This window comes from Bombus fervidus, chromosome 18 (genome assembly GCF_041682495.2).
Source record: "Bombus fervidus isolate BK054 chromosome 18, iyBomFerv1, whole genome shotgun sequence".
Classification (NCBI taxonomy): domain Eukaryota; kingdom Metazoa; phylum Arthropoda; class Insecta; order Hymenoptera; family Apidae; genus Bombus; species Bombus fervidus.
Window position 1 is genome coordinate 3,169,723 of NC_091534.1, and position 23,003 is coordinate 3,192,725.

Below are 23,003 nucleotides of genomic sequence, written 5' to 3' on the forward strand. Positions count from 1 at the left end.
CTAGCCGCCCTCGAGAGAAAGTTGCTAGCGGGAAAGAGGGGAGGAGGAGAAGCAGATTTCCCGTATCTTCCCGCAGTAGGTGATAGCTTTAAGAACTGTTAGGATAAAGACTGTTTGTCCGTTTGAAGGACCTTAGTTAACTAAATTCTAGGATTTATAGGTCCTCAGGCTAGCTGAACATGTACTGTGGAGATGCATCGACATCTGATAATCATCTTGCCCGAAGAATAGGGTCTGTGTGTGGCGAGCCACTATACAGAAATCGTTGGAATGTTTACTGCCGCTACACCTATTTCTTTTTAAGGAAAGCTATATAATTACACTATACCTCTATTAGGTAAAAACGTTCATCCCGTGACCGCGGCTACGCTCGGCGACTAGTTGTCGCCTCGGGCCCAAGCTTATTATCGCAAATCTCGGACAATTATAATCGGGTTAACTTATAAAGATTAAGGTATTGGGGATTTTCCAAAGAATTCCACAGGGAAGGCCTGGTGTCCTTTCACTTCCGACATATATTATAACTATATTATAATTACATTATGTCGCAGATGGAGGAATATGTTTAATATACTGAATATAAAGTAATTTTTCACGTTTTATTATACACTTCTTTTCATATTGGCCTTTACAATGAACTTTCTTTCAAACGTTAAATATAATATAAAAGTTTTCTACTCTTTGGTAAATTTATCATTGACGCATAACTGAATAATCTCTCCACAGATGCAGAAGACATTGGTGTGTTATATCAAAGAAAATATACGTCGAATCGATGGATAATCCTTTAACATATGCAAATCACGACTTTCGCGGAAGAATGTTTTGTGATTTCCAATTCTGTATTAATAGAAACTCAATTATAGGTTTTAGATTGTGATGATCCAAAGTCGAAAAAGTCATCATCTGCGCTATCAATATCCTCTGACGGTCACTAACGAACATAAAAAGGAGAAGACAAGATGCGTAAAAAATTACTACTACATACGTTATCGCAAGAATAATAGGACAATTATTTTATCTGTACGTACTTGTCAGCAATAACCGTTTTAAGTTCTGCATATAATTCTGGATGGTGACTGGTTTCGATGTAATTCGGCCATCGAGATTTGAATAGTGAAAGCGAGAACGCTGTAACTGCAGTTTGTTACCCTCAATCGTGGCAAAATAAAAAGATGATTCCAATCTTGTATAGAAACTCTTCAATAATCCCTTAACTAACGTCGTACAATACTTGTATTACCTTTTATTAATGTTTCTAACTTTTTCTAAACATAAAGTCGATAGCACAATGCCATAATGTGATCCTTTTACTTCCTAGATGATATCTAAAATTTTTGCTAGTGGTGTTAGACATTGTAGATACTCTTCGATGTATTTAAATTCAGTACTTTTTATGCTAGCGTTTAAAGTTTCTCACGAATTTTAACAATTATTTGCAACGAGATCGCATAAGAGATTCCATCTTGCTATTCCAGGTCTGTTCAAAGTATGTCTTAATGTATTTTGCATAATTTCGGAAAAATTTGGACGTGCGATACATTTCCGTAATGCATTCCATTTGGACATAATATTATTGTTAATTAAAGGTAATATGTCACATTTTTCACACATTGCCGCCATGCAATCAATTGTAATACATAAACTTAAAATATGTGCACGTCTAAAATGTTGTGATAAACACGGTGTGATATTCAAGGTGAAAGATGCATCGTCTTTATCGTCAGTTACATAATTTTCATCTTCACGATTCAGTGCTAGATCTCGATATTCCTGTTACAGATGCTGACGATAATTTCTCAATGTATCTATTACATTGAAAAGTACTACACGAATGCTAAACAAACGAAATGCGTTTACTGTGCTACCGGTATTGTCTGTAATTACTGTCTGTATCCTATTAGAATTTTAATCAAATTCTGAGTGAATATGACGAAAAAGATCAGCAATCGTATTAAAACTGTGTACTCCTTCGAATCTCTTACATGCCAAAACTGCTGACTGCCGCTGGAATGCAATTCAACCTGTACAATGACACCGAGGAAACACCTTCTTCTATTAGATCAGAGATTGACTGTAGTACATACATATTGTATTTCTTCTAATTGTTGCTTTAAATGAGTAATCGGGTGCGGGTACATCTCACTTATTATTATTAACTATGTTTCTACGACTCATCTTAATTGCGTTTCCATGTTCTTTGATTCTTACATTTCCAAAAATAAGTCGAAGGTCATCGACAGTTGATAAGGCTGCCATTCAGTGAACAACATATTTGTGATATATATGCGTTACATCGTTCCTTTAATGACCGCTCCTTTGCTTCTTTGTTCATTGTTACTTATGAAGAGAAATGTGTAACTAAAGCAATAAACGAAGTTTCCTTAGTTTTATTAGATTTCTTGGTTTGTTTAAGATAATCTTTATATTCGTGAAAAATTGTACCGTCGTGTTTACGCTTTCTATGTGATTGATAACTAAACGGTGTAGATGATCCTATGAAGCCGACTTGTTGGCAAACTGTCAACATTCAGCTAAAACAAAATTGTTATTATTTCTGTTTACAGCTGTTCCTTCAGCCGATATCACTGATGACTCGAAAACGTTTTGACTTTCAATGTAATGGTTCATATTTAATTTCCATAAAAAAGACATTGATAAACACTATGTAATTTTCCAAACGAATCACTGCAAATGTTTCCTATATTATTCCTTTATCATAAAATACTTTCACTCGCACAGCTCAAAATATCGACTTCTCACATTTACAACTTGTAAGTGATTCCTACTATTCCGTTGCTAACATATTTATGTATTACGTTGTTCTGCGTCGAATATTCAGTTAATTCAATACAAAAAGGTCAAGTATGTACATGATTATAGATAAAATATTATCAGCAGAATAGTAAGAATTTTACAAAATTCAAATGAAATGCAAGATTGGATATAATGCCTGTCGATTTCGTAGTTAACAGGATAATATGTATTGCATAGTATCACATCGTGCTCATGAAGTTAAAGTTTACAACTGCACGAGGGACGTTAACCCTTTTAAGTAATATTTATTACGAATTATTTTCTACTAACGTAATTCCAATGTTAGAGTATTCCAAAAGTTTCAATTTATTTAAATAACGTGAACACTGTAAGCGCAAACGAACGTAGAATACAAAAGTCCACTTTTGCTCTCAATATGTTAATTTAGAAAAATACTGATATAATATACTATTTACTTAACTTGCATAATATTTCCAGAAATACTCGAATAGTAGTAAACTTTACTTTAAGCGTAGTTCGATTAATTGTACAAATGTGATTGTTTTAATTATTTATGCTATGGTAAAGTGTAGCAGAGAAATAGCACTAAACGATACGGTATGGCACTCGGGTTGTACAATTATAGCTAATAAACATATTTACAATGTTCTGATTGTAATTCCGCATATTTTGCCTGCGTTCATCATAGATATCTTTTTAAGACTTCGAGGTAGTAAACCAATGTGGATATTCTATCGATTCTGAAACAACGGGAACAATATTTCTGGGATAATTTCTGACTTTATCTATAATAATAATTAAAAATGATATTTCAGAATGATGAAACTTCTCAAAAATGGCAATAAACTCTTCACATCGCTATAATATTTTATCTCGCACGAATGGACTTTGCAAAGAGATAACTGTTCCGACTTAGCGAGGAATGTAGAAATGTTGAACGACAGCGATATGGTCAAACTAGATTTACAGGTTGTGAATTGGGAGAAGTATATTGCAATTTACCTGATGGGAATGAGAACATTTATTCTGAAACAATACAATAAGTCAATAATACCACAACGGTTATCAAGGTGCGTATACAAATATCTTCATATCAATAAATAGGAACTAATATAAATATATATATTTTCAGTTATTTTATGTTGTTCTGGATACATCAGATCACCAAAATATTCGGTATAATAATTTTACTATGAATAATATTATATGTTGTGTACTAACTATTTGAACGTTACTTTCTTTCCTTTCAACCAAAAATAATATATAAAAAAAAAAATAATGTCGAGTACAAAAAAATTAGGAAGAAAGAATGCATGAAAGGTGCCAAATGCCAATTCGTCGTCCAGATCGGTGGAGTCTGGTAAACATTGACTTGCCAATGGCTAACGGAACAATGGCCATCCCAAATCCTTTCCCTATCCAATTGCCTTTTATACATTCCTATCTTTCAGTTCGACGTGAGTTTCTCGGCGTAGATATTTCAGGAAGACAAATCAAGCGTAGCGGTCCACCTTTCCTGAGTAAAGGAGTGGGGCGTCTTCGCGGGTTAATAACCAGCCAGATCTGCGTCAGCCGCTGCTCGTCCCTTCTCTTTTCTCTAATCCTACCTGAGACCACCTTCGAACCGATCAAATTGGGTGCGGAAATGCGGATTCGCTGACAGTACGGGAACGTAATCCCGATGAGTCCGAGTCATAAATGCCGTACTCCATTAATCATGTCATTGACCATTGTACGAATTGCGGCACTCTATCACAAATAAATGATATCTGGAGATATCTTACAACATGTACATGTGGAAAGAACTGATGCTATCGAAAAACCATGTTCAGTGATCATTTGCAATCAACGAGTCAGCCGAGGATCGATGTGTAGAATTTGCCAATATCATAAAATTAGAGATCCTCTTACCAGGATTAAATAAAAGTTATCAAAATATCGAACGACATTACATCTATATTTGTTACTAAAAGTGCTATGAATCTGATATTCGAATTTGAGTATTGTATGTATTATATGGCAGTTCGAAAATGTTTCTGTAAATAACGATAAATACATAAAATTCATTGAAATTGTGCAAGAATGAAATACGGAGGGCTGTACACGTTGTACATACAAGAAACGAGGAATGACAACTCTTTCGAAGAACGTTTACTGATAGATCGCGAACTGCTAACTTCAGCTATTAACTTTAAGTCTAAGTTTTATCATTTATAAATTTTATACGATTCGCGTATGGAATTTAAAAAATAAAAAGAATTATTTGAGATAAATTTCTGCCTTTTATTTTTTCTCTACGATTTCTTCAAAAGAATATAAGTTGTTACTACCGTTCGCGGAGAGACGCGGTCGCGAGGAAAACGCGTCAGCGAGAGGCGTAAATTCTCGCTACGATTCGGGTAACCGACGCCGCGAATTAGTCGTTCCTCTGTTTCGATTAAGACGACAGAGGTAGTTCAAATGAGTTTAACACTGAATTAACAGGGTTAATATAGACTTGTATATTTAACAATATTTAATATTAGAACCAACACGTCACAAATTATTTAGCGATAAATACAATTCGTTTGTTACAGGAATTCGACTCGACTTTAGGATATCTCTCGATGTATTTGTTAGACTAAGCGACTTTAATTTTATTCGTCAGAACCTCTCAAGGAATTCCGTTTGAATCCTCAATTGTTACTGATCGCCCTTCGATTTCTTTTCTCCGTCTTCTCTGGGAGACGACCCCCACTACGCTCGGGTCATGCCATCGTTCGCGCCTATGATCATGTCACGTAATATAAAAAAGAGAAATCGAAGATAAAAAATAAAAGATAAAAATAAAGAAATAAAAAGAGAGAATTTATTTCTTAACACTTGGTTTACACTAACTACAATTTACTTCTGAACTCCAGCCGCGACTTTTCAAGACTGAAGGTCTTACAACTTGACTTTCGGCGGAATCCGATTCTTTTTCTTTGTCATCCCTCAATATCCCCACTATCCACAAGTTTGTTAGGCGTTCTCGAACATTGGACAAAAGGACCGCTGGGATATTGAGGGTTCATTAGGCACCTCGCTACGACGACATACATTATCGCCGAGTGCTGCCACATCATTATTTCCGTCATCAGCCCATCGGTTCCGAAGCGCAGCCTGGTCTCTGATGTGAATTGAGATGTGGTTGATGTTACAAACAACAAACTTCTTTAATAAATAATTAGATCTGTTTGTACCTTCATTTTGATTATATAACAGTAATTTTTCAATGTATATATGTATTAATAGCATATGTGTCAAAATTCTTGTATAGATATATTGTATCTATATACAATTTTTTACCTTAACTTCTATCAAATTAATCTTTTATTTACATTGTACTCTATTTATCCAGAAATTTATAAAATGAAGAAATAAAGTTACAATTATTGGATAAATAAATTTATATATAACAATATTATCAATATCGTACAATTGTTATATGATAATAATAACATCGTGTATACATACATAATTAAAATAGTCCACTATTGAACTTTTTATGATAAAAACCGAATTTCTTATTTTCAGCAGTAGGAAGGTTATGCGAGAAATGTGACGGTAAATGTGAAATTTGTGATTCTCATGTAAGACCTTGTACTCTGATTCGGATTTGTGATGAATGCAATTATGGATGTTATCAAGGGTGATGTGTTATCTGTGGTGGACCTGGTATGTCTGATGCCTATTATTGCAAAGAATGTATAATCCAAGAGAAAGATGTAAGTTTTTTAAAAAGTAATTTAATATGTGTTCTTAAAATATTTGGTTCTTTACTTTTGAGTATAAAATTATGAAATTTGATTTATTAACCCTTTGCGGACGGGACGGTTCGAAGTCAACCGTACCGTACCGTGGAACCGAGCTGCTTACGCGATAGTCATTTAAAATTGCCAGCGCACATTTCTGCTTAGACGCGCTTTTCGTTCATAGAAATCAAATTCTAGACATATGTACATGCACAGATTCTTCACAGGATAAATAAAATAACACACATTTGAGTCTTTTGTTGAGGAAATAGTAGGTTGGTATGATCACTAGTTCCTACATGCTAAGTTGGTACGACTTCTAACGACACTTTTGTTTTAGACGTCGGCCACGTGTTAATTACCTTAGTGTATCCGATATGTTCACACGTTTGTACTTGGTGGTGAAGTACAGAGTATACAAAACTAATCTGAGTGAATCAATAAATACCAAATTCCAAAAATCTATTGATTAACATTTTTTTATTCTGTCAGTTGTTTTCGCCGAATGTGTACGTGTTTTTCGCCAATAGCGACCCGTTTACATGGGACACATATATGAATCGTTCGGTTCTACCAGTTGTTTTTGCCAAACGCATATACGAGTTCCATGGCCAAATTGATGGCTTACGCAGAACGCATATATGCAGCAGTAGTCCGCAAAGGGTTAGATTGTCAGATTGTTAACTATTGTGACTTATATCTTTGTTATTTTTCATTTCATGTCATGCTTCAAAGCTGGTTCACGATCTTAATTAATATATATATATAAGAAAAGCCGAATAGTAAAAGATTTAAAGAAAGACAAAATTTAAAAATTGATCAATCTGATTGATATAATTATAATAAATATATAGTTCATTTCACATATTTTGTAATTTATAAAATTTTTAATAAAAGTAATTTGTTAATGTTATATGTATAATGTTTTCATATATTTAAGATTAAATATATATGTTTTATACCCCAGCATAAACCCAATATCTTTGTAGCCAGAATTTTTATCTTTTTTTTTTAATTACCTATAAATTATACATTGGTATACAGACAATTATGATATATATTATAATTTAACATTCATATTCTTTAGCAAGCAGAGGGGGATAGTGAGAAAGGAAGAGATAGAGAGAGAAAGGGAGAAATATTTACATAATTTTCTTGTTTATGTATTTAATAAATACTTTATCGATATTATTTAGAAATTAATAGAAAGGTTATTTGAAATATATCGAATTAATAGAAATCGATATTTCAAATAACCTTTTCCTATATAAGAAGTGAATTCGCTTATTTTCTGGGATATTCGCGAAAAACTACCGATAGCAATACAGTGAATTCTGCATCTGCAGTTGTGCAACTGTGACAGCGTATGCGTTAGTTTGGTTACCGATTGCCGGTCACTTATTTTCTCTTTGGAAACGAGGGTCGGGCGGGTTAGAGGCTTCGTGCACAACGTACACATGCGAGGCTGCAAGAGTTTGTTATAACTGGTAACTTATAACTCAATTAAAAGTGAATATCATCAATGTATTGGGTTCAAATATTAATTAATTAAATAATTGTTAATGCATAAAAGGTAAGTGACCGACGACTGGCAACCAGACCGACGCATACGCCGCTGTCGCAGATGAACAACTATAAGCAGAAATACAGTATAATCGAGCCGGTAGTTTCTTACCAATATATTGAAAATTAAACAGGTTCACTCTTTATATACAGTATAGCAAATAGGTAAAAGTTGTTCAAAATATTTCTGCAACATATCCAAAAATCATAGAAATCCGAGGGTAGGTAACGTTTCTACAGTTTCATTCTATATACCGTTATATATTGCATACAATATTATACGTATATATTATTATTATTATTATAAGTTAATAGTGCTATACATTAAATAAGTAAATAAATAAATAAAAAATCTTCAGTAAGGATTCCTGATGTTCTATCGTCGACGTTCGGTCGCGCACGGCTATTTCGCACGCGATCGTAGCACGTATATATATATGTATGTGTTCCATATGCTTTGTAGTCGCAGAGTCGTGTCTTAACTTCGCGGTTGCGCGCGTCTGGTCGCGAATGGGAAGAAGAATAAAGAGTAGACTTCGTTTAAAGAATCTTGCTACGGCGTGGGGAAAGCAGTGATGCCTTTTGGTAAACAGATTGTGAGGTTTTCCAAGTTTAGGGATAAGAGTAATTAATGATATTTTTCAAGATTAGGATAGTATTCAAGGCGACGAATTGCATTAAAAATAGAGGTAATGACAGCAATCCCTTTTATGAGAAGCTCCTTGATAGCTTTGTTACTTATCTGATCATGTCCCGATGCTTTCCTGGAGTTTAGACGACGGATTAATTCTATAACTTCCAGAGATGAGAAAGGTTCAAGGTTTTTTGTTGTCGTTTGTATTGTTTGGAACGTGGGACAGTTTGCCCTTTTGCCACGGAGGAGGGAGAATAAAGCGGTTATAGCTTTGTTCGAGTGAGCTAGTTCCCGATGTTTGGGCCATTTTCGAGCTAGTTAATTCAATTTGAGATAACTAGTCGAGCGGCTATGATTCGGATTGGAGATTAGAAGAGTCTGATTGTTCACTATTAAGTTTAGAAGCACTTGTTTTATTCTGATTTTACTTCACATTCGACGGATGGTCGTCACTTGTATGGATGGTCGTCACTTATAATTTTAACTTAATCACACAGATTTTAGAAACATAAATATGTATATACTGGATAAAGATGAGCTGCTGTCTTTATCAGATTTACTTGCGCGCAAAGTTCTCTCGCGATGCGAATAATAAGACGCCGTAGCATTATGTTATATTACATTTTATCTATCATATCACATCACTTGTCACTTTTCGCAAATGTTCCTAACGTTTGCCAACAATATACCATATATTTAGTTTGGCACTAAAATTGTTAATTGCGTATGCACTAGATGATAGTAAAAACGAAGATTGAAGCTATTACTTCAAGCAATACACTTAGCTTGAAAAGCAATTAAATCTTGAAAAATATTGAAAGAAACGTTCTCGTTTGACAAATGCGAAAAAAAGTATCGACAAAGTAAAACCATTAAAATTGACGATGCCTACGTTTTGTTACTAACAATCTTGAAATTGCTAAAATGAGTGATCATTCTCATTATTGAATGTCTAGTGTTTATATTCGTGTTCAATGTAGCGGCGTATCTACGGTATCCCTTTGCTCTCATTTCGCTTGTTTCTTCTTTAATTTTCTTTATTTTTCTCCAGCATTTTGCATTTTATGCGTCTTAGGCACCAGAGAATCTGAGCTGGAAATCCAAACTGGTTTTTGCTGAGATAAATGTCATGTTGATATCATCGCTAGTTCCTACATCCAGGTTTGGTACAACTGCTTGCGATTCTCTTCTGTTTTCCCCCGTCCGTCGCGTTCTTTTTTATCTGCGTATCCAATGTGTCGTAAATGGCTGTGCAAGGTGGTGAAATACACAGCATACAAAACTAATTAATCTGTATGAATCAATTAAATATCAAAAGCAAAACCAATGTAATAACAGCTTAAAACAGCATCTGAAAAACGATAACATCCAAGGAAACCACTTGCGATTGAAAGAGTCGTATATGGGAAAATTCAAAGGTTTATTATAAATTGATATAAAAGGATTACTCTGAACATTTTTCAATGATTTTCTATGCAACAATAATATAATATTTCTATATAATAACTTTCTCTGTTAATGTTGTACATTATTTGACATTCTTTACTGTGAATTACCCATATTTGCTTATCAAACAAATTTAAATTGACTTGTGTTGCAGATATCTACCCTGTTCTATAAATTATTTCAAGGAATCTAAATATAACAGCTGTTTCTTCCATATTTATGTAAAAATGTATTGGATAAGTTTTCAAGTAACCGATACTCTGTGACGCCATCATTTCTTTTTAACAAAATTTCAGCTGATTATAATGATGTTTTTATAAATTAAAAATTTTAAAAATTTATAGCTATTGCTTAAAAAATGTTTATTTTTGGATTTACTACCACTGCACATTTTTTCACGATATCATACATTAATATAATCTTTTTATCTTTTCCTACAGTCCCCCAGATCTAGCAACATGCAGATCTTCGTTGAGACCTTAACAGGGAAAACTATTACTCTTGAAGTTGAAGCTTCTGACAAGATAGAGAATGCGAAAGCTAAGATCCAAGAAACAGAGGAGATCATTACCATCACTGCTAGCAATTCTCAATAGAAACATATGCAAGATAACTGGGATATTTCAATTTAACTGCATCGTTTGCAAAGATTACAGTCCATTGGGCCACAAGATTTAAATATTAACGTAAAGACAAAGAAGATCTTGATACTAGTCTTGAATACGTGCTTGAATTTAGTCCATTGCGCCAACAAAATGTTCCTGCAACTACGAATGATAAAAATGTATTTGGGGAAGGTACACCAACGCCATCACGTTACAGGATACCTCTAAGAGCATTAATTCTCAATTCAGAAGAAGCAAAAACGTTTGCTTTACTAAAACATTACGGATTAGGTCAATACGTGCCTATATTTCTTGAACAATATATATATACATATATATGTATGTATGTATGTATTTTAGTTTGAGATTGATTTGTTTATGACTTAAAACTAATGAAGATTTAATTGAAATTGATTTAATTGAAATATGAAGCTGACAGAAAAGCTATATTAAAAGTGATAAACAGATCATAAAAATATCAGCGACACAAAAAGAATTTATTACCTTTTCTTAATTATGTCTAATTCTAATTATTTATTATTATTTTATTTGTTATAAAAGTTAAAGCTGATTTAATGTATAAATTTAAAATTATTAATTAAGTATTATTTCTTATACTAACTTAGTACAGTTAAGAACACATATGATACATTTCAATTTTTGCTTACAAAGATACATTCACATACATTTACATACGAAATGGCTGTAAAATTGTTGTATTCTCAATGTGTGATAATACTTTATTAATAAGTACACATTTTGTTTGCTTTAGGATCATGCGGAATTGAACGCACATTTAGACAATCGTTCAATTCACTATCCTTCATTTGATCCAACTGATTTATTTTTGCCATTGTCTCCGCGATATTGTTTTGATCCTATTTAATAAATTAGAGAATAATTATATGCAACTTTAACTTAATCATACTGAATTTAGAAACATAAATATGTGCATACTGATAAATATGAGCTGCTACCTTTATCAGATTTAGCTTTTGATAGTTTCTCCTTTAGCGTCAAATGTTTTTGTCTTTGATCTTTTTCTTCCGGTAGCTATTTTTAAATAGAAAAGTTTATAAGCGAAGCATAAACAATGAAAGATAAAATATATCTTAGAAAGAAAATGTAGAAGAAGATATCACTTTTGCCTTGGCATAAGAATTCATCTTTTGAATTTTAAAGTACGTAGAAATTGTTCTTTCCTTTGATACAGTAAAATTTGGGTATCTTGATGCATTATCTGTGATAAAATTATTTTCCACATAATGTACAAATGAATTTTGCATAGCATTTAAACATTGAATACCTATGAAATTTATTTTATAATTCAAGCAATTACAATCTTTAGGTATATTTGTAAAGGTATATTATTATCTTAGTACCACTTTGATCTTCTTTCACATGCTTGTTGTTTAATTTTGCTCTCATATTTTCATGAAATTGTACATTACGAATTTGATGAATTTTAGTTAATTGCGTTCTTAATGCTGTAGCAGTATTCACATCTTTTGTCAATCCATCTACATATTTATCGGAAAATTCTAATTGTGAGATAATATTACTCTTTTCCTTCAGATACGTACTTAATCCTCTGTCCTTTGATGATGCATTACTTGATTTTATACTTAAAGGTTTCTGTTTATAATGGAGAATAGATTTTATTTCTGTGTAACTCACCGTACTATCAAATGGAGTATCTTTGGATATCTGTAGCCGTTTACCACAAACTCCAGGTAATTTCATTAGCATATCAGATAAAAAGTGTGTAATTGTAGATTCTTTTTCTCTATTTGGAATAATTTCTAATGGACTACTTGCTAGACACATTTGAGGATATGTAAAAGCTTTAGATTTGGAAATTGAAAATTTAATTTCATAAAATAAAATTCCATCTTTATTCTTTGGTAAATAATATCCATACTAAAACGTTATACATATTTATATACAAAAATTATATTTGAAGGGAAATTGCAAGACGAATAAACATAGATATTGTCGTTTATACCATATTTTTCCAGTGTCTACGTAATTGGTCATAATCTTTGAAAGCACATTTTGCTGGAAGTTCTTTAGATACAGATAATACTTTGCCTTTTTTTGTACTACAAAAATTAGAAAATTTTATTTTAAACCAAATATACATATATATTCCATATATATTCCACTAAATGAAATAAATTAGTTACCTTGGTAACACATGTACAAATGGAAGATTATAACGAGATAAATCAACGTATCCTTTAGGGTCTGCTAAAAAATGTGATAATATAGATGGTGAAAGATAGTCTTCAAGTTTTATATATGGAATTTTAAGTATTTCTGCATGAAGTTGCAAACACATTTTCCTTTCTAGAAACTTTTTAATGTTAACATATTTCATATGATTTTAATATCAGTTATACAAAGAACAAAATTAGATTTTCCATTACCCCCTATAAGTATATCTAATTTTAATGCTCTAGTTCCTTCTATAAAGTTATAAAAATGTTTTCCTTGAACAAAATAATCATCAACTTTATTCCACAAAGGAGCTATCTTAGTTTGTATCGTATACCTAAGACAACTTTTATAAACTTCTGTAGTAACTGATCTTAATCCTCGATACTGACAGAAATAAAAACCAGTTTATCATTGAAATAATATATTTAGAGTCAATAAAGATTTGTATCGTGAATATACCACTAGTTTAAAATTTCTCAAAATTTTGTCCAATCTACCAGTTTCAGAAAATTGTTTATGCGTTATAACAAATATATATCTTTCTGTACCCATTACTGGCGAAGCAATAACGTCAGATATTAAATGAATAAGTAATCTAAAATTTTATTGTTAGTAAAATATAAAGATCATTAAGATCATTATGATAGTATTATGGAATAGAAAGTTTTTGAAAGGGCAGAATTTGCCCTTGACTTACCGGCATTTCATTGTTTGCCAATAAAAATGTGATTTTGCCGATGGATCATGAACTTCAAGAAAATCAGTTTCGCAAATTGCACAACATAGGTTACTCATTTCCGGAAATAAAGCGTACAGAACCGACTGTTCTTTTTTTCTATTCATAAGATTACAAGCATCCATTATATATAATTGCTTGCTATTCTTAATTATTTTATGTTCTTGTAGATCCAATTTATACTAACAATTTTTCAAAAACGTATTTTCGAATGAATAGCCAACATTTAAAATTCTAAAAGTTGTAGTAATATTTTAAATATGATTTTTATGAAGAAGCTTTATTCTCAATTATGTTAAAATTAAACTTGTATGTGAGACATCTAAACTTTTCATATTTAAAAGAAATTTAAAATCTTGTTAAGTAAAAAGACGACTCTTTTTCTATTACCAACATATTATCTTATTTAGCGGTTACTGAGGAGTTTATATTATATATATTGGTACGGATCACTGAACCGCTTTATTCAATAAAGTGCGCGAAAAATTCAAGATAACTACATATTAAGATGTAAGCATAGCTTTTTTAATAGAGACTTGCTTGAAATTCTCCCTTAGAAAACAAAATATTTTTTAATAACCTTGCATGACTGAATGAAAACCTTTTAATTTATTGTGACTTTTAACGACGAAACTTAAAGTTTTCCAATAGCGTATTTCCTGTACTTTGAATTCTTATTCACTCCTTGCTATAGTACAGGCATCGAATTTTTGACCAATATATAGATGTATTTGGCATTTCAGATATGTGAACGTGATTTCAAATTTCGATTTTAAATTACTTTATTTTGAATTATATTGATATCGCTAAATATAAGGCCAGATTCATATGTAACACAACGGTTCAGTAATGTTCAATTATGTTGTATGTTCGTAACTTCAAGCCATTTGAAGTAAACGCCGCGTAATTCAAATTTCAACACTATGCATAGCGTATTCTATAACGAATAAATTAATTACTATGTACTTACATAAATAGTTTTAAGGCGGGGAATCTACTGGTTTAAAAGTTATGACTATGTAAAACTGAGCATACTTTGGCTAATTTACGACCATTTTTACACATTACTTTGACGTCATATTGCTTCTATCCATCATTCAGTTGGTCCGTACAGATGACCAATGTACTGAAATTTGTGGGAAATTACATAGTTTATACAAGTTCGCAAGTATTTACTAACATAACAGCCGGTCTCATGATACTGCCCTCATCTACTGAACTATAAACTATTTACTGAATTATAAATAGAAATCGATATAGCGAACAAATAAGTTGTAAAACACCTTGAAAATGCTCAGTTTTACAATCATAAACTTCTAACTAACAAGTTCCTTGCATTAAAACTTCGAAGTTTTATTAATATAAAAATTAGAATTGTCTTTTAATTGGCATTATTTAACGAATAGAAAACAGGATAACTAAGTATAATAAAAGAAAATGTAAGCTATGATTTTTATGGTTTGAAATTTATATATATAATACAGTTTCATTTTACTAACAATGAGGGGAATAAAATAAAGAACAATTAGTTAGATGCGAAAAAAGTTAACTTTATTCAGATAAGATAAGATACATAATTCAAATTAATGTTTAATTAAGTAACACTTAAAATACGAAAGAAAGTAAAAAATATACAGAAAAAATGTATTTGATTAGTTTAATATTATGTTTCTATTTACTAATTACTGTAGAAATAGTACTAAAAGTAAAATATTTTATCATTTCCTGATATATACATTTAATTTGACGGTACATACTAGCACACATTTTAATGTGTGTACGTCATTTTTAAAAAATTATAAAGCATATACATATAAGAGATAGGAATCAACTAATTTATATATGTACATAATTATATATATATATATGTGTGTGTGTGTGTGTGTTCATGTATTAAGCAAAAGTTACACGAACTACAGCTTTAATTTCTTTCCGACAAATTATACATTGATCGAAATTTGGTGAACAGTAATGGCAAGTTGCCAGATGTCCACAAGGTAGAAATGTAATAGTCGCTTCTCGTTCCGTGCAAACTTTACACAACCGAGTATCCTTCAACTTTTGATTTTTTCGCTCCAGAGCAGCTAAAATAATAAACAGTATACTGTTTAAATATAATATATAATAAAATTTATTATACGTATACGAATTTCATACAAATTAAAGAATGTATGATCTATCTGTGTTTTTATTTTTATTACTTACCAATTTCCTCAACGAGAGTCATCTCGTTTGTTTCTATTTTCTTATCGGATCCCTCATGATCCTCAACGGTACTTTCTATTGGTTTCTTAACTCCTTTTAGTCTCAAACGGCTACGTTCATATGCCGTCGGGTTTCGTACAGATATTGAAAATCGATGGTCATTAAAATCAAATGACTCTTGATGTTGTTGCTCTTGATAAGGCCAAGATCTATTTCTATTATTTCGTTTTGTCCGTAGAAATTTATCAGGATCTACTCCGATTGGTACATTATTACAATGTTCATTGCGAACAAATTTGCACTCTGGAGAATACATCTGATGAATTTGCATGGGAGTATGACCCTCTGACCAGTGACTTATCACCAATTGACATTCAAAACAACGGACTATATCCGTTTCTCCCGTATAGTACAGTCCTGCAGCTGCAAGACTGACAGGGTCAATGAAAGATACAGGCCAGTTTAGAAAACTCGCACGTCTTGCTGCTTCAAAACGAAAATCATCATAATTTTCTTGAATGCCACGCGACGTGGATGGAACCGGCGGAATTGGATGATCCGGCGGCATTTGTATTGGGAATGTTGGTGGCATTGACGACGTCGACGGCATCGGTGATGTTAAATCATCCACCCTGGCTGAAGATGCAGAGGATGTTAAATCAACCACAATTACTTGACATTCGGCTAAATCATCCGCCGAATTTGAATCAACCGACGAAGTTGAACCAACCGACGAAGTTGGATCAACCGATGGGTTGGAATCATCTGACAATGTCGAAGGAGTAGGCAGTGATTCTTCATGTTCCGAAGATTCTGAATTTTGTTCCCTCAAATATCGCGATTTCATTATAGGAATCATTTTATCCAAATAGTTACTCGAAGAGTATTGAAACCTAAAAAAGAAGAAAAAGAAAAAAAAGAAATTAAAATATCTAGTAATTGTAACAAGCCGATATTATCGAAGTAATCTCAGTTCCGTGTGTTTTAGCGCAAAAGTTAAACATTGTCTTTGAAGAATTACAGCGATTTTATTTGATATTTGAAGCGTTTAAAGGATTTTTTTCTATACAATCTACATAAATTCTTTCGCTACGATATTTTGACTTACAAATGGTAAAACGTTTTTAGTTAACTTATTTTCGAGAAATATTATACGTGTACAGTTGATCAAACAAAAATATATTACAGACAAAACTTACGAATATGAGATGTTCACGTACCGCTACAACAGCTCACCAACTCTTCAAATGGAATCTTGACAAAGATGTAATATCCTGTTCTTGTATATTTTCAGTTCAACAATATCGTATTTTTAAATTTACTAATACTGCACTATCGTACGAACGAACCATACAAACTCATCCGCTATTAGACTAATACTGAACCTTGCTGCTATTTCCTACAAATCTTATCCCTACCATCCCACTATAAGGTACTGTGCAGAGTGCGTAAGTTGTCGACCAATCAAACGTCATTGATGCTCCGCCCCTTACGTATCGTACTGTACTGTACTGTATTATCATTGGTTGAATAAGCCAGGGCCGCTAGATACAGCGAGAGAATGTATCTCTTACTTACTTTCGGAAACGATGCCGCTTTTCAATGAATTCTTATTTGCTCCGTTTTTACTTGGCAATATTAATACGTTGTTTAAAAGTAGTTAAAAAGTAAAAACTGCTATGGAATTTCCATATCGTTATGTTTCAGATTTCTCATTTTCGTCAACATTTAATCGATACATTGCTTCATCGTTCTGGTGTCCACGGTCCTATTTCAAGGATCGAAAACAACACTTTAACTAATTGTATACCTGGGTATACGTGACTACAAAGTTTAGTGGAAGGATAATTACCGTCGTAAACAGTATTGTCTAAAATCTCAAGTAATTATTCCGTGTTTAATTTTAATAAATAACACTAGAGTATACACGGCCTCGGTATTAATCACCGCGGATTATAATAAAATTATTTTTACAAATAAGTACGCAATTTGTTTAATATGTGAAACATCTCACACAGGATTTCTGCAGGAAAATTCAACCGTTTGTAACAATTTATAAATTTATTTTGAGATAAAGTTCTCTCGCCATGCGAATAATAAGACGCTGTAGCATTATGTTGTATTATATTTTATCTATCATATCATATTATATATATATATCGCAATCATATATCGTCTTTGTCACTTTTCGCAAATATCCCTTACGTTTGGCAACAATATACAATATCGACGAAGTAAAACCATTAAAATCGACGATGCCTATGTTTTGTTACACGCAATCCTGAAATTCCTAAAATGACTGATCATTCTCATTATTGAATGTCTCTAGCAGGTGTTTATATTCGTGTTCAATGTAGCGGCGTATCTACGGTATCCCTTTGCTCTCTTTTCGCTTGTTTCTTCTTTAATTTTCTTTATTTTTCTCTAGCATTTTGCATTTTGTGCGTGTTAGGCACCAAAGTTTCTTAGGGCCACAAGTGAACGTTCTAAATTTTCCATTTTTGTTCTATCTTGCTGTACGTTTCTATTTACTAAGAAAACAGCAAGTAGAATTTCAAAAGAAAAATCTTTCTATTTATAACGGTATTATAATAACGGGTGCGTTTCTTATTGGCTTTATCTCTCCTGAGAAAATTCACCTATTATTCTAAACATTCTATGTTTGTATGGAACCTTCAATAGCCTAAATGACTTTTTCTTCAATACAATCGAGTATAAGGGGCGACAGGTATACGGGCTGATAGAACAAAGGCCGCCTGCTAATCTGAGGGATATTAGTTAACTTAATCCTAAGATTTACAGCGGCTCCTCAGACTACCTGAACATACTGTTTATAATGCATCAACCTCTGGCGACCACCCTTATGTGGCTAACTACGGGGCCGTTAGGGTGTTTATTGTCAAGTATCGGTACGGCCGATTCATTAAAGGCGAGCTATGCAATTCCTCGTCTCTGCTAGGTGGAACGTTCATCCCATGTCCGTGGCTACGATCGGCGACCGGCCGTCTCCTCTAGCCCAAGCTCTTTGTCTCAAATTTCGAATAACTGTGTTTAGGTTGTTTCGTAATTGCTAAAACATTCGTGTTTTTCCGAGTGATTCCAACAGGGGGTCCCGTTGTCCTCTCATCTCCGACATATGTATATATATAAGTTCCAAAGACAATATATGATTGCGCTATATATATATGTCGGGTTAGGGTTAACACTTGGGTTTGGGGCGTGTAAAGAATCTGCGCCAGGGTCGCTCATCGTCGGTGTACAATCGATGATATCTTTTATTGTCACAAATGCAAGATAAACTACCGGTCTCGATACTCGAACGATAATGACAACGATCGTGGGGTCGATATAGCGAATCCACGGCCCACGGGATAACTGATCTACTTTACTTCAAAGTCCAAGTCGAACTCGACTTACTCCTCGTGATACAAGGATCGCTTGATTAACTCTCTACTAAGACGTAGATTATTCACTGATCGTACAAACATACTAGGTATCTAACTAATGCGACTGTAAGAAAAAGAATGACTTTCCGTCGCAACGACGCTGCAGAGGAAAACTATGGTGGGATGTGCCTAAGGGCACGAGGTCATCGGATTCGTCAAAGAAAGCCTCCGCTCGGAGGGTGAGGGAAATAGACGTTGCTGTTAATTGGTTAATCTCCATGTTGGCGGTTAGAAAAGGATGCTAGCCGCTCTCGAGAGAGGGTTCCTAGCGGGAAACGTCGTACGTGAGGAAAGCAGATCTTCCGTATCTTGCCGCAATAGGTGACAGATATACGGGCTGATATAATAAAGACTGTTTGCCAATCTAAAGGACTTTAGTTAACCAGATCCTAAGATTTGTAACGGTTCCTCAGGCTATCTGAACATAAACTGCGAATGATGCGTCGGCATCTGGCGACCATCTTACCCAAAGAATGGGGTCTGTGTGTGGCCGCTGGAATGTTTTATTGTCAAGTGCCGGTACAGCCAATTCTTTAAAGGAAAGCTATGTAACTTCGTATCTCTGTTAGGTGGAACGTTCATCCCGTGGCCGTGGCTACATTCGGCGACCGGTCGTCGCCTCGAGTCCAAGCTCATTGTCTCAAGTTTCGAATGGCTGTGTTTGGGTTATTTCGTGAATGCTATTGAGGTTTTTCCAAGTAATTCCAACGGGTGGCCCCGTTGTCCTTTCATCTCCGACATATATATATATAGCAGTGGTGTGATCCGAGCGCGGTGGTGGTCGTCTCCCCGAGAGGACAAGGAATTTATCCAAGGGCAGTTAGTCTCATTTGAAAATTCATACTGCATACATCGCGAGCCCTGACGAATAAAATCGCTAGTCTAACGAATATGGAAAAATATCAAAAGTCGAGTCGAATTTCTGTAAATCATTAACTATATCTATCACGAAACAATTTGTGACGCTTCTATTATTATTTAATTTATTGTTAAAAATAACTGTTAACACAGTTAACACACTGTTAACACAGTGTTAAATTCATTGAACCACCCCTATTATCTTAATCGAAACAAGTGGACGGATTATTTCGCGGCGTCGATTATACGAATCGTAGCGGGAATTTACGCTTCTCGCTGACCCGTTTTCCTCCCGACCGCGTCTCTCCGCGAACTGTCGTAACAAACTTGTTTTGTTTCTCTACCACATTGTTACATCGCCCTTCTATATCTTCACGAGCTTTTGTGACAACATAAAATAAACACATGACCGACCAGTTCGTTCTGTATCTTTGGACCACATTTTGATATGTACGCAACGATGCTTTTGCCCATCCAAGTTGATGTGCAATTCCGACACGATACACAGACACGCAACGGATCCGAACGCTCCATTTGCAGATTTTTTTTTTTTTTTTTTTTTTCGTCGTCACATCAAAGTAATGATGCGCATGTATGCAGCGGTGATTCGCAACAATGATGCACGACGATGATACGCGGTGATACACAACAAACGGATACGCATCTCTGGAAGAAGACATTTTTATAATTTCACAAGTTTTCATTTTGCAATGAAAATAGACTTATGACCGCAAACGAATTCGGAGAAGAATGTTTCCTGCGGCGGAAACACGAATTGAAGCTCTGTATTGAAAAACGAAACTGTAGAGCACTGTGACCATGCGGAAGAAATTTCTTTATTCAAAAATATTAGAAATCAGAACTTCCAATGATTTCTATCCTGTATGATAATGTATTGATGGATGGATTTATTACACTGGATTAAACAAAAAACGATGATTATTCAACGTGAACTTAACGCAATAGTGTGTACTATAACTCTCTATTAAGGACTCTTGACTTTTGACTCTCCGGCTCCTAACATCAACGGCTGCGGTGCCGAAATATATTAATGACCGTTAACAGCTGAGGTCCATTTCTTATGAACAATATGCAAAGAAACAACTTCCAGAAACAATTTCGTAAAAAGGCTGCCCATTTTCATCGGTTCCATCGATTAGTTTGTGGAGAAACGATTAAATACAACGAAAAAGACAGGTATGACAATGATAAATATGCGGAGCATTGGAGAAAAGGATTGGTTTGAAAGGAACGATTTGACTAGTTTGCGTGATTGAAAACGAAATGAAACGAAGAATTCGTTTCAATAGAAAGATTTGACTGGTCAACGTGATTAAAAACAAAACGGATCGACCGTCAACGGGTCGTGTACCATTGCGTGCTTCCTATTCCATTGCTGAATTTTAGATTTTTGAACACGTAGTGGTCTAAACTATCGAGATAATCGATTATCTCGCGAAGCGGCGAAATTTGCCGAAGTTGACCGATGTGCAGCCGACGGTTCGAGATCGTAGATAAACAGATGCATCGCATCTTAACTAATGTTTGCGTCTAAATATGTAAATCGACGTTGCGTTACATTGTATTCGAGGAGCTAAGGAGAGAAAAGATAAGAGTAAATGCGGGGCAAAGGACAGAGAAATACGAGGAGAAAATCAGGAAAATGCAACGAGGTGAGATTAATAAAAAAATGTCCGAGAGAAAAGGATTTATAAGAGGAAGAATAGAGTTTCGGTAAAGAAAGATTAGAGTATATACAAAGAGTAGCATAGTAAAACAATGATGGAAAATATATGCAACAAAAAGGTGCAGGTCAGTATCATATTGAAAACAGAACATTATGGTAATCAAAGATAAAGGCAATTTAATAAAATATAAGGCTCAAGGTATAATAGTAGGTATGAAGATATATAATTACTATATACTATATTACAGGTTACTAGAGTATTTGACAGCAAGGACAAGCAAAAGTAGCCAAAAACTAATTATTAGAGCAAAATATTAGAGGAATCCAAAAAGCAATAACATACGGGTTAGAGGAGCTCATTAATTATTAATAAAGCTGATTGCGTTTTCTCCCTTTAAGCGAAGTTTTTTGTATCCAGTGTCAAGAGCTCTTTTGACAAAACGCTTTGATTCTAGTAGACTACAATTTTTCAACAATTGTATTTTCATTGCAACGACTTCTTTTACAATTATGTTGTAATATTTGTTGTATCTGAAGGAACAAAAACGTGAGGATTTTCGTGGATAATTTATGACATACGGTCACACCGACCCTGGTATGGATTACAGAATTCTAATAAGAGACAGTGAAAATAAAAGAGAGAGAGAGAGAACGATATTCGATGTATCCTTATCTATTTCTAATGGATATATATTTATTATTCTGATTAGGGAAGTTACATTTTGATAGGAGAAGAAAAGAGCAGAAGAACTTGTTTCGTAATCGTAGTCATAGTTCTATACACAGATCTGAAAAGTCCTGTGAAGGAAACCAATTTTAATAAATAGTAATAGGAGTTATAGGGAATATTTTACTTTTCAAAGTATAATAATAATATATATTTTTTCAAAGTACAAAAGTATAAAAGTTTCGTATCGCTTCGAAATTGATGAAAATATTTTGTTAGAGGTCTTGAAATTTCTCTATGTAGTAGACAATAGAGGCTCGCCGCATGTTAGTCATAAAGAGGTTTCCATCAAGACATACGGACAGAACAGGCAGGAAAATAAAAT

At 33.6% G+C, this 23,003-nt stretch overlaps 1 protein-coding gene across 1 annotated transcript; it reads right to left on the reverse strand.

Moving 5' to 3' along the window:
* Window positions 1-12,089: 12,089 nt before the first annotated feature.
* LOC139996476 (uncharacterized protein C18orf63-like) lies at window positions 12,090-13,847 on the reverse strand. Its single transcript, XM_072020851.1, has 5 exons — window positions 13,717-13,847; window positions 13,479-13,614; window positions 13,229-13,403; window positions 12,986-13,148; window positions 12,090-12,901 (listed from the first exon to the last, which is right to left on the reverse strand). Exons 1-5 carry the CDS (start codon window positions 13,812-13,814, stop codon window positions 12,799-12,801), a joined length of 675 nt encoding a protein of 224 aa, XP_071876952.1. The 5' UTR covers window positions 13,815-13,847; the 3' UTR covers window positions 12,090-12,798.
* Between the last annotated feature and the right edge of the window lie 9,156 nt (window positions 13,848-23,003).

Bases quoted from the DNA above. Each gene is read 5' to 3' on its own strand.
- LOC139996476 (XM_072020851.1), bottom strand. From the start codon at position 13,814: ATGAGTAACCTATGTTGTGCAATTTGCGAAACTGATTTTCTTGAAGTT. The intron at 13,404-13,478 runs GTATATTCACGA...TATTTCTGTCAG, and splicing joins TGAGAAATTTTAAACTAGTG to TATCGAGGATTAAGATCAGT. The intron at 13,149-13,228 runs GTAATGGAAAAT...AAAAGTTTCTAG, and splicing joins ATTAGATATACTTATAGGGG to AAAGGAAAATGTGTTTGCAA.